This window comes from Bombus vancouverensis, chromosome 4, assembly GCF_051014615.1.
Source record: "Bombus vancouverensis nearcticus chromosome 4, iyBomVanc1_principal, whole genome shotgun sequence".
Classification (NCBI taxonomy): domain Eukaryota; kingdom Metazoa; phylum Arthropoda; class Insecta; order Hymenoptera; family Apidae; genus Bombus; species Bombus vancouverensis.
Window position 1 is genome coordinate 17,078,910 of NC_134914.1, and position 16,148 is coordinate 17,095,057.

Here is a 16,148-nt window from a genome sequence, read left to right on the forward strand (position 1 = left end):
GTCGCAGGAAACAGAAAAGAGGTAGAACGATCGTAGCCGATGGAAAAATGAGCGAGGAAGACGATGCAAACGGGTTGTCGGAAGCGTCAGGTGGGGTTTCGGGTGAGAGAGGGCCAAGAGAGGGTGAGAGTGTCGAGCGGGACTCGCGGAGGTGGAGGGGAGTGCCTCGGGTATATGGAGTGTCAGGAGGAGGGCGCTGGCGGCGGTCGCGGGCTGCAGGGAGGGAGTCCGGCGGATACGAACTCGGATAGGGAACAGTGGCTCAGTTTGCTTTCGTTCGTCCTTGCGGAAGGTACGTACCGGTACGCTTTGTCCCGTGAATCGTGTAGTTTTAACGCACGTTGCGTTTCCTTCCTTCCGATATATCCAAGTCTATATCGCGGCCAGTATCCCATTTCCGGCGGTAAGAGAATCGTGAACGCGAGTTGCCGTGTGCCGACAACAAGGTGTGTGAATGTGGTCGTGATACGAACGGAGATCAGTTAGTGACGAAGAGGTGTATCCTGCCGCGAGTAAAGTGTCAAGTGCCAGCGGACCATGAATACAATGATACGAATCTGGATCCTCTGCAGCCTCTTTCTGCTGGGATACGTTCAAGGTTAGTGTGCATAGTTATTATTCACTAAGTACGATCGGTAGACACGTGTATCGTACCGTTAATACCTCGAGTGCGTCCTTAAGCGGGGACCATTGTCGCGAGTCGTTCGATTCTCGGTAACCCTTTCATTAGACGAAGTATCGAAGAGTTTCGATGTCGAACTTGACCCGTCTATCCGAAAATAGTCATCAAGCTACACGTTTTTATTGTATCGATGGCGCAAGGACAGCGTCGAACTGTCGTCGAACTATGTTGTTCAATAACAACAATACCAACGCCGTTATTTATATACCATGTCCAATGTCACACTCCGCGCTATCTGGTAGAGCGATCGCAGGTGGCCAATGGGGTTGCACGATAAGAAATTGTTTCTGGTTGCGCCGCTAGTTTTTGCGGGGTCCCGCGAGAGACGTTCGCTGTCCCGTGCTCGATGTTTTTTTGTAAGTGTCTATGTATACGCGATGTGTGGCCACGTGCGCTATCTCGTCGAGCGGTTGGCACCGTACCACACAAACGGAATATCGCTGTTTCCTTCCCCCTAACATACCTACACACTCAGCCAACTGTTTCCGTTACGTTCGTTACGACAAGCGTTCGAAAAGGTACGTTATGCGTTACGATTCGCGCCTGTGTAAACGCGTCGGGCGTTCTAAAATAGCGTTTACTCCCACATTCACGAATTATATACTACGCGGTAAAATGCATTGAGATCGAGAGAAAATTCTGGCACTTCAAATTGCCTCGAGCGTATCCTTGGCACAGTTTATTCCGTGTTTCCTATTCGATCGCCATGTCATCGTTCCACAAAGTTTCACGACACGTCCCTTTTCGCAGCTATTTTTAAACGTTCCTGCAGTCTACCGGTCCGATTAGTTCTCTCTGTTCAGCATGTCGTGGTGGCGCTTTCGTTTCTCTGTTTCACGATGGAAACAGCGATGCTGTCACCGCTCTCGCGGCCTGATTCTACCAAGGCAATCTAATTTGATAGGTTTCGGAAATAGAACAAAAAACATGTTTGAAGTATGGCGAATATTAATTTCGTTTTATAGCAGTTTCGATTCACGTGCGGTATTTTGAGAGTTCTGTCGATTCTTGTTTCGTGTATCGAGGATTTTCGAGTAAATAGAGTTTGCTAGTTACATTTGTCAATAGTGAGAATATGTATATGTATATATGTGCATACTTCGCTTGAATAGACAATAATGGTTTATATTGTGGCTCTGATTATGAAAATCCAGATTAAATTGAAATATAGTTGGTATTCGCGATATAAAAGTTAATGTATTGCAACGAAGGACATTTTGTAAAAGGAGGTTATTTTTATCGGCTTTTTCTTTGACTTTTAAGGCTCGTGTATCGTACATAGTTGAACTTTCCTAAACACACGCACATGATGTAGAAGAGTATTTTCTCTCCAGACTGATTTTCAAATCATTAGTAAAATGAAGTCAGTTTAAGTGAATATAGTAAAAAAAATTTTCTAACCTCAAGAATTCAATAAGTTTATCACTCTATATTTTTTGAAGATTTGAAATAAACTAATTCTAAGTAATTTTTATTTCGTTAGTATTAGTATTTTGACAACTGTGAAGACAAAATTTACAGAATAATATGTTTCATTTTAGTAATGTTCATATTATAAACTACTATGTTTTAAATTTAAACGATATGAAATTCGAGTAGGATGATTTCCTTTCTGCCGTTGTTTTGTCTCAATACGTAATGAGAAATAGAAAAAGTGCAAAATTATAAACAACACAAATGATTCTGCAAAATTAATTTTCATATGTTTCCGTTTTCGACCTTCGTATCGTGTAGGAATTTTTATTTTTTCCCTCACTGGCAAAGGAAGTTGGATGATATCGGAACACGGTAATAGAACCCAACTTCGAAATTGATTTTCTATTCGGAGGAAGAAGCGGCCGTAACGAGTTCATTAATCCTGCCGCGTTAAACTGCAACGCGATATAATTAAAGAGATATCGACACAGAAACCGCGCGTAGAAGCCTCAAGTTTTCTGTTATAATTATAGAGCTCGTTTCAACGTTTCCTCTTCACGGTCAAGAAATTCGGTCGAAGAAAATTTGTCGGAATTCGCGAATTTTCGCTTCTTTGTCGACGATGGAACCTCTACGGGAAATGCGTCTTTTCATTATGCAAACTTTTTCCCGCGTTTCTTTAACAGAAGGGCGCCGGGAAAAACGTTCGTGAAATAATCATGAAACCGCTCGTTTCACTAACACAGGATGGTCGATGCAGATTCTTGTTAACTCTCACTTTAGTTATTCAAAGCTCTCTCTTCCTCTTTCTTCTTTTCTTCGTTTCTCCCCCGTGTACGTCTATAGGTAACCTTATCATTGAACGATGCGAGGTGAGCACCGGGGCAGAGCAGTCGTGCGCATTTTTTCTTACGATCGTTTCCCTTTATGCGGGGTTTTCCATTCACTGTGCATCACGTGCTAATCGACACAGCTTGAGGGTTCATGCACAACGAAACACCGTTCTGGAACGATCCTCTTTAAACGGAACGCCGCGTATTTAAATTGCAGGGTAATTGTTACATACGCCAACACATGTATTTCCGTGTTCATTGTCGATTGTCGAGACTCCTCCCTGTGGAATTTGTAAAGATCGGTGGTGACGTAATATATATTAGCTCTGAGGATATCTTTGTTAACGTACAGACGTAATTATTTCTTTAGTCACCTTTCGTGTATTTGTTACTGTGCATTAATTGCATTAATTGCATTTGATATATTTTGTATGATATTTATCATTATGCATTAATGGGAAGGATTAATATAGTGCGATCATGAATCTTGTACATATTACATCTGAGTATTAAGCTGCGAAATATTTTGAAGTTAAAGAAATATAAATCGACAAAAAGGTTGTAAGTATATTTGTAAATTTATCGATAAAAGTAACACAGGAAACAGTTTTCACGTTATCGTACTAATAGTTCAAACCGTATTTTTCGAAATAATACAGAGTCCAGTTAGCGACGCATTTTGTCATCGATGTAAATGAATAAATTGTTAAGGTGCATGGTTAAATTGACAGTGTATTATTTCGAAAAATACAGTTTGAACTATTAGTACGATAACGTGAAAATTGCTTCCTGTACCATCGATGTAAATGAATAAATAGTTAAAGAATGGTTAACGACAGACAGTATTTATCATACTATAGGTAGTATGTAGCACTTATTGTCAGACATACTACATTAAACCAATCCTTTCAGCGCTCAATCTTAAAGCCACGTGCCATCTCTTAAATGGTTAGGTGGACCTCCGACAAATTACACTCGACAAAAGAAAATTGTACCTCGTACCTTGAATCTCGACAAAGAATCCGCCATAAAATGGAATTTAACACGATGACCCGAACTGATGGGCGAAGTCCCTTCTGTATATCCCGCGAGGCTTCCTCGTCTCGTTGAAATTTTTCGGCCCGTTATTTTTCGTTCTACGAACGGGAATTAACAATTTCGTTGGCCGTGTATCATTAACCATGCACGGCTCGTTTCGACCTCACGTTTGAGCTCTTCGTTTCGTTGAACTTCATTCCGTGTAATCGGTGCCAGTAACAAAACGCGAAGCTCTGGAATCGAGTCTCGTCTCAAAACATTATGTTTCGTTCAGGTATTTCTCCTTTTTTTCAGTTGTATTTTTTCTCATTTTTCATTTTGGAAGGAAATCGTAGATTGATTTTTTCGAGAGTCAAACTTAGAATTCGATGGTCAGGGTAAATCGGTTCAAGATTTTTTAAGAGTTTTGTTCAAGGGAACACTGGTGGACATCGATTGTGGCCAATGTCCCTGGTGTTAATGCTTCACAACTGCGTGAAAAATCGCTGTGTTAGAACACATTCGCATCTCATTATATCATATTTCCGTTCTCCTATTCCACCTTTCTGTTTTGCGTAGGGTGCCGCGTAGGGTGCCGAGTGCGTGTCCCACAAAGGGTTACGGCGCGTTCCTTATATTGTACGTTAATGCGCTGATGAAATGCAGCTTCTTGTTCGACATTGTTTCAGGTGAAATTGTTTTTATTGTAGCAGGCATTGCTTCGCTATTTCCTTATTCCTTTGCTTACAGATTTCGCTTGTATTTCTCGTGAATGTAAACTTTCATACAGTTCTCCGTTTGTATTAGATTACCTTTAACCTACACTTCTATTTCGAAATATTAAACACTCATAGAATATGTAACAATTAACCAAATCATTTGTACAAAAAGGACACTTGTAAAAGTATATTTTAGTCGCGAACTATAAAAAAATGTTATTTTACTGCATATCATACATTAAGAAAAAGAAAGAATCTCCTTGTAAGAAATGAGAAAATAATTGATAAGTACATGTAGCGAGAAAACCTCAAAATTTCAACGCGATTATACGTAAATCGCGAACTGGTGATTTGTGGCTAATTCATACTGTATAGTTAAGGCATAAATTCGTATCAGTTAAACAGTTTGTCAGAGAACGAGGCTGGTGGTCTTTTGAAAAATAAATATGGATCCCAAGGGGCGCCCATTGGAAACGATGTAGAAGTCAATTACTTAACTGATGCAAACGGAACTCGTTTACTTAGCCCGTTTAGCTTTATGACAATTCTCAATTGACGGTATTTAACTTTTGCTTGTCGAATATGTCTCGCATTGATTCGGTACGTGACCAAATACGTGACAAATACGTAACAAATACGTGACAGAAGCAGTTAATAGCATCAAGTAGACCACCTTATTTCTATTTTTAAAGACGTTCAGATGAAAAAGGGTCTACGTTGCAGTACTCATTACCTAAAATAGCACTTGTTGCCAAAGATAAACAGCTGATACTAGCATCTGTATACGGTGTACCTATAGCTGTGGTATAATCGTTCGAATTTACGTGATCTCGTCATGGAATTATTAAATGCTTCTTCATTAGCATTTACCTGGATTGGTAATCAACAAAGTGCACGTTCTCGTATTAAGGTGCATTTGATTCGAGGAAATACGCCTTTGTACATCGATATCGTTGACTGTTTTGCGATACAATGGGCAAGCAGGTAATTCGGTTGCTTATTGCTGATTGCTACTTACTGTCCCAGCACGAGACTTACTTAAGGGGACAGCAATTTTCTGAGAGTGGTTTCGAACGATTTTCAAAGGAAACCGAATGGAAATTTTATTTCAAACTCGAGAAAGCCGCGGGGAGAGTTTTTCCACGTGGAAAAAGGCTGGGAGATAGGGGTAAAGGAAGATAGATAAGGAAAATGAGACACGGGAAATGCCTAGAAAGATAAGAAATGTTCATGGAACGTCCTGCCTGTTCCCTCGTGGTCGTTTTAATGATAAAATTGTCGAACGTGAAAGTTCGCGAAATTATTGGCCGTTTAATCGAATGTATGTATCATAAAACTCCCGTGGGAATGAGATTATTCAGCGGGAAAGAGAGTGTACCGAATTGTTATGAAAAAACAAGCAACAGAGACAATTAAACTCGATTAATTATTACGGATTATTTTCGTGTTTTTCTATTCTTAACAAATTATTTTAGTTTGAAGAAAATATGAAAAAAGAATATCCTTCGATATGTACGATTTCTCGTTCCAATTTCATGCAAAAGCATATTCTTCAAATATTAAGTCCTCTTGTTATAGTAAATATTCGAAGACTGCAAAAAGATTAAAAGAGAAATTTATCAATGATGAAAAAAAATTTCGCTACCTTAATTGGTTTAAATACTTCTTATCACGAATTAAATTGTTCGTTAATATGAAAGCTCTGCCGTTGTTATCTAAAGCACGCTTATGAAATATCGTTCGCAAAAAATGGAAAGTAATTTTCAGTTAACAAAGATTCATGTAGTCTGTTGCCAGCGTTCCTCGAATTTCTATTTGCAGCGTGGATAAGTGAAAGTTTTATGATTGCACCAGGTATTAGGGAAAATCCACCAGCGCGTTAAGCTGTTTTTTCGCGATGTTTTCCCGCGACCGCATTAGCACTGGCAATGGTGGAAATAGCAGAATAAAATATTTGAAATTTGCCAATGGTAATAACGTTGTTTCAGTAGGATATTTGAAACAGTAGCAGTTTTATGGAAATTTTTATATTTTTTTAGAATGAAAATTGAACGATTAAATTATGAAAATTGTATCGAAGAAAAAGGAACAATCTTTTATAGGTATATTTCATAATAAAACATTGAAATCTACAAAAATGCAAAATGGAAAATTATAAATCTATGATTTCGATTACTCTGTTAGTTTTAACATTAAAATCTATAAAAAAAGGAATTTTCTTCATTTCCAATGGATTCACTCGTTTCATAATAAAAAATATGAATGTTTTTTATTAATGGCGATTTAATGGCGATGGTTTTTCCTTACAATAATAGCCGGAGGCCAGCTATGATATTTCTGTTGTTATTAGAGAGAGCAAAAATGCTCCAAAATCTCGACGAAATTAGATTAAGGTCGCGCCAGTTGGACAACCCTTGTCCGGTGAATACAACTAGGTAACAAAAAAGTGCAAGCACGCGGTGACCTTAGGACGTTTTAATTAACTTTTTAGATGCGATGCCGTCATTTTACAGCACGGTAATACGCCTTGTTTTTTTGCGGGAAATATGCTTCTATATTTTCTGCCAGTCGTTAGGCATCTGGAGCGTAACTAACACGCTCCAAGGACAAACGTTATTCGAAAAAAATCTGACGATTTGAAGCTGCTTTCTAACAGAACCTGCAATTAAAGCTAGATTTTTATTTCCTACTGGTTGAAACAGACGTATTAACGATATTCAAATATTCTTCTTGAATTATTTCGAAAAGGGACGATGAAACGTAAAATGTAGGAAAGTGAAACGTGTAAAACATTTGAACCTTTTCTTTTTTCTCTGTTTTGGCACATTATAGGTGGCACGGGACAGAGCAAAAAGAGTTGGAATAATTGGAAGGACGGAAAATGCTGAACGCGAACGTTTCTAAAGAGGAAATTTAGATCGTAGGGAATTCTTGCAACGGGTCGTTGAAAATTTGCGTTCCTTTAAACAAGTGAAGCTGCTAGCAAAGTGAGGCAGCTTACTTTAATAGAATGTAATGTTCGAAACAGTCGTGATTGCCTTTCTAAGAAACACAACTTGGCAACGGAACAGAGAAGGGTTTTACATCCTTTGGGCATGCTGCCGCCTCGTTTAATAGTCAGTGTAATTCGTTGTAATATACTTTCGTAAGAATCGGTTGTTATTCCCGATTTCAGCCTTTCCGTTCTTCCGTTTCGCGTATTTTATTTAAAGAATGCCAAATTTTAGTAGACTTCGATTTTAGTTAGCGAAGATACTTCGTTTTAATCGTTCGGTGCTTCGATTCGCTCCATACGATGCACCGTATACTTTCCGCTTTTCCTCTTGCTTCAAACTTTTGTTGCACTGCCATAATGGAATATTCCTAAAAAGTTTTAAGTTCCACGCAGTTGGGAATTTTCTTGTAATTAAAATAGATCGACATCAAACAGAATTTCGTAAAAATTATATCTTCTGTTTAAACTACAGTTCATAATAATTCGCAAAAATTGTTTAACGCTATTCCAATATATTACGAACAAAGGATTATGTTAAACGTTGAAGTTGAATATTTAAAAATTAATTATTCATATAGATAGGTATAGACTTTGGCCATTAGAATTATAGAACCAACACACTCGATACAGTGGCGAAGAAATTGTCATTTATATCATTATCGTATGGTGCTACAGTAGTTAACCCTTGTAATGAAGATACATCGTCAGGGATAGTAGTTTACTAGTGGGAACTTTGCCCGACAAAGTTGTTAGGTTCAAGTCACTGTTGGTCGCTTTTGAAGTACGTGTCGCCATTGTTTTCCTAGGTGTGCGTAAACGCGTAATTAACACCGCTATTAATAGGAGCTAGATTAAGCGCTTCCCTGGAATGTAGATTAATCTATTGTTTAATAACGTACAAAATTTGTCGCGTTTGAAAAAGATATCGTCGAAGCAATTATTTGGTTGCTGAACGCGTATTAAACTTGGATGAATAGTGGTAAATCAGCAGGCATTGATCAAGTTCTCGGTACATTTTCGCTTGTGATATAGAATAAGCATAATATGTTTCCTCATATAAGAAGGAATATAACGAAGTTCCTTTCAGCGAACTTGCAACAAATTAACGACCATATTTTGCTATTAACGCGTTAATTGATATTTCTTCATAATTTTTGTCGCGAATTAATCGTATAATTAATTATAATTAATTCCTTCTTACATCACGGAAGATATTATGCAGTTTACATAATATCGAAATATGGAAACCGTGCCAACTGGTATGTGTGCGTAATGTAGAGAGGAGGACTATATTCAGCAGCCAGACATTTTGCATAAACGAATGTTATTAAGTTTCCCCTCGAGAATTCTCAGAACAACGTTTATCGATCAGTTAAAGTAGAATCGAAGCTTTTTAAAATAGTCCGGAAATTTTTAACACACTCAACATTTGGCTTTAAATAGATTTTATGAAGTATTTTGTTTTATTTTCCCTACGAACTATACAACCATAGTGTTTCTTAATTAATGCAACAAGTGTAATTTATTTAAAGCATAACCATCGTGTTGTACTCATAAAAATATAGTTCTCAATTGTTTACATGTTTTCACACTTTCATATCGTACAAAATTGTACAGAAAAATATATCAATATTTAGACTTTAGCTTCAATCATTTCTTCCGCGTATATTAAAATATTTGACTCATCCTATAAATATTACCATTTATCTTTCACTTCAATCGCCGAGTCAATTGTACAGATTTTCTACTAAATAAAATTGTTTTACGATCACCTCATAATCTCAAATACGTCTAATTTATTTAACTTCAAATAAAACTCTTTAAACGTGCATCGTTTCCCTTATTCATTCGAGTGATAAAGATTCGCACGTTATCGTTGAACTGTAAGTAGCAAGTATTTCATTGGCCCCTGTTTGAAGGATAAATTTCATTTCCTCGTTTGCGGATTCTCGTGACTTCCGTTGAGTTTTCGTTGCCTTAGGGCCTCTGCATTATGCACGCGTCGTTATTCGAGAAAAAAAAATAGAGCACTCGGTGGTAGTACGAGCCTGTAGGCGGATGGGTAGATTGCATTGAGTTTGTAGGTTGCACTTGCAGCTATCTTAGACGCGGAAGCTCGCAGTCTTGCGTTAACCCTGTCATCCGGCTGCGGAGTGCATTCAACGGGCGCAAGCCGTACGCGATTCTCTGTTTCCTGAATCCTTCGTGTAAATCTGGTTTGTAACGTGGCGCTCGGGCCACTTTGTTCCCCCGGAAGTTTATTAGTTTTGTTATTTCCATCTGAAAGGGCGCGGTTCGCTAACGAAGCCGCGCACTTTGCTCTCGCCATAGCTAGCTCTCACTCCTCTGATGCGATTATCATTATCATGGAAATTGCAAAGAATCACTATGGACGATGTTATTCGGAATTAGGATTATTGCGAGAATTATGCCGGTATAATGGTTTGCACGTGAAACGTTGGAACGATCATTTGGAGAGGACGCGTTTATTTAACGAATCGTTTTACCATTTGTAAACTCTAATAAATTCTAATAAATGGCAGAATTATGTTACAAGCGCGAGCACTTTAACAAGTAGGTTATTTCGATAGATTCTGACGAAGCGGTGTCATGTTGTAGATACTCCTTCATAGAATTGAAAATATAAAAATATCAGGCGGTGATACGAATTCTCATTATTTGTCTTTTTTTTTTATATTTAAGAGACTTGGAAAATTTCTGAGAAATAGAAAAAAATATTGATTTGTATCGGTTATTACATGTAAAACTTGTTAATAATATCAGTATTGATAAAGATATTTTGATTCGTTCGCATAATCAAAAAATTCTTATTGCTAATATTTGTTTGGAAAAGACCTTTCTTGTATATTTCTAAGGTATAATCGTTAATTTTTTCTTTTTTTTTACAACTGTTGCTCGAATCGAAGGTCAATTTAATTACCGCCACCCGTAATGAGATTAATTACTGCCACCACGAAATTCGCTCCCTATTTTACTGCGTTTACTCGTCGCTCGGCCTTGCTGTTTTATTACGTTTAATTAACATCGAGGTATAAAAGAGTTACGTTGCTTCCTGAGACTAGGTCAAAAATGGCCCTCCTTAGTTTGCTTCCTTCCTATTCACATCGGAGTAAACGATGCGCCTAATTAACCTCGTTTTCGTTGTTTTTACCGTTCAAGCTGCGAACCGCGGATTTAAAACCGGCTGGCAAACACAAATCCGGACAACAGTTATTCAAACTGAAACTGTCGGCCACTTCAGAATAGAAATTGTATTTTAAACGAAGCGCCGCCATTCAACGGCAGCTCGGGACATTATTAAATGTTCAATTTGTTGCACGAATAAAATACTGCCAGTCGGTGAAATCTAAAACTTTTAATATTCAACAACGCAGGAAGGTATTTGCAATTTGTTCAAAACATTTTTTTTTTCAATTCAAGCACACTTATACGGAAATATTTCTCTTCTGATTGACGTATTGGTGTTGTAAAACTAAAAATTGCGATGGCAAAAATTTATTTTTGGGCAAATGCACAACAAAAATGCCGAGAAGAAAGAAGAATGCCGAAAAAGTTTGGCTTTTAAATTTTCCTCTTTTATGATTTCTATTATTAATAAATTCGTAAAAATTACCGAAAGTTTCAGATCATTTAAATACGTACATTATACAAACTCGATGAAATTCCATTCGATCGTTCTTTTAATCGCACTTGCAATCAACTTTATTTGTTATAATTAAACGGAGGATATTTGTTCGATTAAACGAATTCTCGAGGAAAATTCTTTGAATAAGAGGAATAAAGCCAGAAAAGTGAAAACAGAATAAGAGGACGGAAATCTAAGAATTGAGCCCTCGCAGAGATGATGTCAACTTTGAACGTAAAAATTAAAAAGCAACATTTTCTAGCATCTCAATGGAACGACGAAAATCAATTTGGAAATAAAATTTTCTACGCTCCGCGATATTTTTGTATTTCTGTACTTGCAGACTATATGTATTCGAACAAAACGAGTCTCAGTTGGCTCGATTGCTCTAACAATTATTACCCTTAATGGACTGTACGCGATGACGGCCACACTAATCGACAAATGCTGTTCACTTCGTCGACTGTTGTAATAATTGCGGCAAGGTGTAATTAGATTACACGGCGCAGCGTTGCAAACGATCGCCCGAGCGACAACGTTCCTCTTTACATTGTAATTTCACTCGTAACGGAGTGTATACGTTGACCCGCGCCGCAACTGACGTTTTGCGCGCGTTGCTCCTCTTATTAGAGATGATCGGCTTTAATAGATGCGCAGGAATTTTAATTATATCGTGGCCGTTATGTCGCAGCATTGAAACTGTTCTGTGTCATTGAATAATGGTACGGCTACCCTCGATTCTATTGAAATTTTTCGATCGAAAATTCTTTTTTCTTCCATGTAATAAGGTTCACGTTGAGGCACGGGGACATAGAAACGTCGATAAAACGGTTGATAATGTTACTAATGTTCCGAATCAACTTTGTAACATTTTTACAATATTTTTTATTTCGACGAAATCTTCGTATTAATCTTCTCATTTCGTGTTACCGATCTGATTGATGAATGAGAAAATTTGAATTCGAACCTGCTTTGCGAATATTCTTCTAGCATTTGATTTGGAAGAAATTTTCATATTAATTTCTTTATTTTTCTTACTTCTGATTCCTGTAGTCGCGCTACAAATTCTCCTGCACACAGAATGATTTTACTGTACGTATAAAAGACTTGAAAAGCGGTAGCTCGTTATCGTTTTAGAGAAGGTAATTAAACCTCTCAGTTATACTTCGTTTGCTAGAAAACATTGGATATTCCAGCAAGATTCTGCCGACAAGGCCAAAGCGATGCAATGTTGACTGGAAGCGAATTTACCTGAATTCATCACTGCAGAAGATTGGCCATCAGGAAGTCCGGATCTTAATCCCCTCGATTATTGCCTGCGGAATATTTTAGAAGGCAGGGCATGCTATAAACCTTGTTGCAACGTCGAGGCCTGTTGTGTTGATGGCGCTTAATGCCTTTAAATGTTAAAAGCGTAACAATCGGTGAATGCTTAGAAGTTTTTTAAGTTTTTAAATGAAGTACAAGGAAAATATAGTTGCATCGAACAATTCGATCAATTTTTCAAGGAATAAAGAACTAATATTTGTTCTAATTTAGCACAACACAAATGCACATGAATAAATTACATACCGCTATATAAATTAACAAATTTCTTTGCACTAGTGTAACATGGTAAAATTTTTTTGAAGATTCGGAGAAGACAATTATCTTCTAATGAAAATAATTTATAAAATTTCGATAATTATTTAGGATCTAGTTGCAAATCTATGTTATTTAAGTTGATGCTGGAAGCGTAATATTTCATATTCAAGAGAAAACCGAACCATGTTGTAGTAAACTAGAAGCTGGTCCGAATAACCTCAGGGAGTAACATTTCACAACTGTCTACTCCAAACTACTCCTAATACCTATCTTTAAAACGCAAAAAGCATACGCGAACAATTCATCGCCGCGTATACATCTGACTCTCCCGTTGGAACCGTCAACTCGGAACGTTCCCTAAAAAAGTTCAGCGAATCTCACGGTAACAATCTGTCACCCTGTGCTGCTCACTCTGGCGCCCCTTCTACTTCAGTCAGATACACGTTACCACGCAGAATGAAGCCATGAAGCTATCAGCCAGATAATTAATCACGGAACACGGGGGACCGTACGTAGAAACTCAACTGAAATTAATAGAGCGTTGCAGGAAAATAGTGTCGGTCGGTCCCCGCCTCGATCGATTTACTTACATCGTTATTCAAAGTGTCGGGAAAGTACGGTCAAAAGCACGGTCGAAAGAGGTGAAGGGGAGAAAATGAAGAAAAGAGCAAAAGAAGAAAAAAAAAGGAGAACGAAGAAGGCAGAGTAGAACATGACGAGGTTAACGTTTCGAAGTCAGCAGCATGCGCATACTTAATCACCTGTCGTTAACGAAAATTCCGTCGAAACCGTAGCTGTCCGTGTGTTGGATGTTGATTAAGAGCCTGCGCTGTTTAAGGCTCGAAAGAGCATTTTAACCGCGGCAAACGATAAATGGTGACGCGCGCATTGATGAACGGATGCGACGCTTACATACGTTTAACGCCTGTATCTACGTGTATTCGCCACGATGCGTCAAACGTATCGCGTAAACGTATCGCGCGTTATCAAATGAGAGAGCGGCCGCGCGCTAAAGAGCCGTAACTAAATTCGCGCGGATATTCATCCGTGATAACTCCGATTCTTGGGTCAGGTGACCGCTGTGAACGGTTCGTGAGCCGCGAGTCCCCTTCGACGATCGACCTCTCGTGCCCCTGTTTGCGGGAATTTTCCATCCAATTTAAAAGAGCAGATAATCAACCACCGCGCCGGTTCACAGCCCCGAAAATTAACGTAATGTCGCCTCGGAAAGAGTCGAGTCGACCAACAAAGGAAATACTTACGATCGACTATATCGCGTAATGTCTGATTAATCAGCTGCAAATGACCGCCAACGTAAAAGCTACCGCTTCCTTTTCTCCGGAATCTTGAGGCAGACGCGGCTTGACGAGTCGCGTGTTTTAATATCGATTGTAGAACGGGATGACGGTGGGAATTGCGCGGAATTGTTATCAACGCTTACTGGTACACGTAATTAATTTGCACGATAGACGATGCTCCGTTATGCTAGTTTTTTTTTAACGTTTATAAATGATCTCTCAGCGCGTTTCATTTTGTTAATGTCGATCTCCTTTTTATGCATTTTTTTAAACATTTCTCTGCTTCCTTTTTTCTACTCTGTTTCTCTTCTGCGTAGGTTGATATTGAGAAGGAAGTTTTAACGTAAGGGGAGATTTTATGTCCGTGTTACAGGTCTTATTTATTATCTACTTTATTAAAATTTCGAGAAGAAGGTTGATCTATATGAGAAAGTAAATGTATCGCAACAAGTGAAGCATTGTCTTGGAGAAAATTGATTTCGGAGTTCGTTAGTTAAGTTTACCTCAATTAATTCCCAAGTTCACTGAATTTTCCTGTAGGCTAAAATTTCTCTAGTATAATCAGTTCCCAACTTATTTCGCATCGGAAAATGTAGTTGGGTTTTAGCGTTATTTCAAACAAATGACTGAGAATAGCTGCATAATCAACGAGAGTTTGCAAATTAACAATGAACCAATTAAAAAATAATTTTCACCGAAACGAGGGACGTTACATAAAAGATCGATTTTCCTCTAGTTTATTTGAATTTAGATAGAAAGTCGCGGCTTCGTTCAAATTAAAAAATATTCAGTTGAAGTTAATACAAATAAAACGACCGTGAAAATCGAGAGTCAGAGGTGTCTTGGTCGCGTCGTTTCTCGTCGTTATTCTTCTCCTCTGTGAATTTTGCTTCCAGGGAGGAAATTCGTGAAATTTCATGATACTCGACAGAAAAGCGGGGAAAACACGATTACACCGGCTGCGATTTTATGCCGCGACGCTTTTGTAAAAATAAGCGTAACGGGCGGGTGTGCAAGCGCGGCGACGACGATACGCGATTAAATTAGAATGGACGATGCCTCGGTTTTCTTGTCACGCTTGGAAATTAGTGTAAGCTGATTTTCGGTCAAGGAAATTTGAAGCACGCTTGCACGAACAAAGCGCGCGTGCATCAGCTTTAACTTGCCCTCTCATTCACAGCCTACCCTACCGAATATTTTCAAAATATTAATATAATATTCTACAAATATTTTTATTTAATAAACGCGTTTAATCAACTGTTACAAGGCGCCTCGAATTCTTTAAACCATTCAACGTACATTATATCGTTATATCTTTAAAATAACGTGATCTTCCAAAGTGAAATCTAAAGCAAGCGATTTCACAATACGAAAACATAGTTGCAAATGATCCAAAGAATGTAGCAGGAAGAAAACACATGTAACTGAATTCTACTAGTCTTGAAAATTCTTATTTTAAGGAATTATGTGCATAACGGAGTTCCAACTATGATAGTAACTGTATGTCTAACTTAAAATTCAAAGTAAATTGATTATTTCCAAACTTGTAAATTATTTAGAATAAATAAGATTAAAAGAGAAACATTGACGAAGAAAAGAATTTTATTGTTTCCTTAGACTTGATAATGCAATTATCGATCATTGTTCTGCAAATTTCCCAACAAACTTTTACTTATCGCACTGACTAAAAATCCTGGTACAAAAAGTATGCATTGTGCAAACCTTGAATAATTTCCCTCTTTTCCACTTTTCGTCAGAAACAAATGTGCAGTTGTAGGATAAAATTAATTTTTATGCGTCCACGTGTTGCGTTCGCCGCATTGTTATTACGAAGGCAGTTGTGGACAATTCGACGGTTTCTATCGATACTTTCGATTGTTCGTATTTGTTCGTTGTTTATCACCCCATGTAGAACATGGCCTATGCTTTAGTTGAAATTGTTGCAGTGTAGGTTAAAC

The 16,148-nt window shown here is 38.0% G+C and overlaps 1 protein-coding gene across 2 annotated transcripts in view; it reads left to right on the forward strand.

Moving 5' to 3' along the window:
* The first annotated feature begins 251 nt into the window (after positions 1-251).
* The window catches only part of LOC117166586 (uncharacterized), a 540,713-nt gene continuing 524,816 nt past the window's right edge, over positions 252-16,148 (forward strand). Inside the window, exon 1 of one of the 2 annotated variants that reach the window (XM_033350673.2) lies at positions 252-598. In XM_033350673.2, coding sequence (XP_033206564.1) covers positions 538-598 — 61 coding nt within the window. In that variant the 5' untranslated portion in view covers positions 252-537. The remainder of the gene's footprint in view (positions 599-16,148) is intronic. The other variant, XM_033350674.2, reaches the window with a different exon arrangement.